The sequence below is a fragment of the Pteropus vampyrus genome, unplaced genomic scaffold, assembly GCF_000151845.1.
Source record: "Pteropus vampyrus isolate Shadow unplaced genomic scaffold, Pvam_2.0 Scaffold559, whole genome shotgun sequence".
Lineage (NCBI taxonomy): Eukaryota > Metazoa > Chordata > Mammalia > Chiroptera > Pteropodidae > Pteropus > Pteropus vampyrus.
Window position 1 is genome coordinate 13,601 of NW_011889340.1, and position 2,347 is coordinate 15,947.

At 37.9% G+C, this 2,347-nt stretch overlaps 1 protein-coding gene across 1 annotated transcript; it reads left to right on the forward strand.

Moving 5' to 3' along the window:
* The first annotated feature begins 943 nt into the window (after positions 1–943).
* On the forward strand, positions 944–1,882 carry LOC105308227 (olfactory receptor 1030-like). Its single transcript, XM_011384071.1, has one exon. The coding sequence runs from the start codon at positions 944–946 to the stop codon at positions 1,880–1,882; it is 939 nt and encodes a 312-aa protein (XP_011382373.1).
* Positions 1,883–2,347: the final 465 nt, after the last annotated feature.

Sequence of the window (2,347 nt, forward strand, 5' to 3'; positions counted from 1 at the left end):
ATTTTAAAGAGTTTTAATAGAATGCATGTTATAGAGTTTTTCTCAAATTTTCAAGAGCTAAAATGAGGTAGAGTTACAATGAAATCATCTGAGAATATGTTTGTCAGCCTTTTTTTAATTATCATCTTCCCCACTAAGGGAGCCTTTAATATATTATTTCCCCGCTAACTGCCACTGCCATGAACGTTTAATACCACCAATATATGAGTATGTGTATATCTGTATATACATATATATGTGTGTATTGTTTATGTACTGTATGCACATCTGTTTTTATACCAAAAACCCACTAAGATTCGCTTTTGTGCCCCACAAATTGATTTTTGCCTCCCTTGGCAATAATACACAAAGCAAAGGAGATCTTAGGTAAGTACTTACAAATTAAGTAAAATTTAGTGACAAGAAAACCACCGGTGGTAAACCAGAGTGGGGAAAATGGACAAGCATTGCAGGGGGAGAGAACAGGGGCAGGTAGACAGATCCTTGTTCTGTAAGGATGTGTTCCACTTCTCCAAGTCCATTCAGCTGTGAAAAAAACAGATGAGTTCCAATTTTGATGCTTTAGATACTCTCTCCGCCAAAAAAAGGAATATTGGAAAAATATGAGATTGCAACTTAAAAGTAAAACTGTTTAAAACTATTGTTTAAGAAAATTGTAAATGAACAAATGCAGTAATCGCTTGCAGAAAAAAGGTTTTTCAAACATGAAAAGACTTGCAGAAAAGCATTTAAAAATTTGACTGCCTTATATAAAGGAGTTCTATTAGATATTTCAAACATCAATTGCCTGCTTACTAGGCTACTTCCTTATACCACCTGTATTTATGACTTTGAGAAAAGTGGAAGGTATATCAGGTGACATGATTGGACTAATGGATGAATGACGAAACACATGAATTTCCGTTTCCTTTATTTAGACCTCAATTGAAGTGAAGCAAACACAATGTTAAAGGAAAACTACACAACAGTGACTGAGTTTATTCTCCTGGGACTGACGGATCGCGTGGAGCTGCAGCCTGTCCTTTTCGTGGTGTTCCGCATCATCTACCTGGTCGCGGTTGTCGGCAACGTGAGCATGATTTTGTTAATCAGAAGTGACTCGAGACTTCACACTCCCATGTACTTCTTCCTCAGTCACCTGTCCTTCCTGGATCTCTGTTACACCACCACCATCGCTCCTCAGATGCTGGTTAATTTCTTATCCAAGAGAAAAACCATATCTGTCATTGGTTGCTTTATACAATTCCACTTTTTCATTACCCTGGTGATCACAGATTATTATATGCTCACAGTGATGGCTTATGACCGCTACGTGGCCATCTGCAAACCCTTGCTATATGGTCTCAGAATGTCCAGATGTGTGTGCATCTCTCTCGTTGCTATTTCTTATGTTTATGGCTTTGCAAATGGTCTGGTACAGACCGTCCTGATGCTTCGTCTCTCCTTCTGTGGACCCAATGAAATCAACCACTTTTACTGTGCGGACCCACCTCTGTTAGTCCTTGCCTGCTCAGATACCTACGTCAAAGAAACTGCCATGTTTGTGGTGGCGGGTTCCAACCTCACCTGCTCTCTCACCTTGATTCTCATCTCCTACATTTTCATTTTCACAGCCATTTTGCGTATTCGCTCTGCTGAGGGGAGGCGCAAGGCCTTCTCCACCTGTGGGTCCCATTTGACGGCTGTCACTATCTTCTATGGGACACTGTTCTGCATGCATCTTAGGCCTCCTTCTGAGGCATCTGTAGAACAGGGGAAAATTGTGGCTGTGTTTTATATCTTTGTGAGTCCTATGTTAAATCCTTTGATCTATAGCTTGAGGAACAAAGATGTTAAAGAAGCAATAAGGAAAGTTGTCCAAAAGAAATTGTTGGATAAATAAAATACACGTTTTGGTCATAGGTATGCAAATATCCAATTTTCTGCCTAATTATAAGCGTTTTAATTAAGAGATCACTTTCTGTCACTAAATGTTTTTTGTTTTTTGTAATTCATATAAAGGACTTGGACAAATCTGTCAAACTATTTGCTAGCGTTTACAGTATCATGTCAGTGAGTTAAAAAAAAAGTGCGTAGAAATTTTAAAATTCTAACCAAAAGCCATTGTTATTGCTCTTTAAAGTAAATAAAGAATAGGTGGTCCCATCCATAATACTCATATGGGTACAAGTTATAAAAGACAGAATTACCAAATGATGCTACTGCAATGACCATTTGTTAGATTTTTATAGTGCTTAATAATTTCCAAACTATATTCCACAAAATTCTCAATTGTGACAGGCTAATGTCCTTTTTTTCCTTTTTCCCTTTATGCAAATCATGTAGCAATGAAGAGCAATGCGTATCT

Coding starts and splice junctions, on each gene's coding strand:
- LOC105308227 (XM_011384071.1), top strand. CDS start 944: ATGTTAAAGGAAAACTACACAACAGTGACTGAGTTTATTCTCCTGGGA.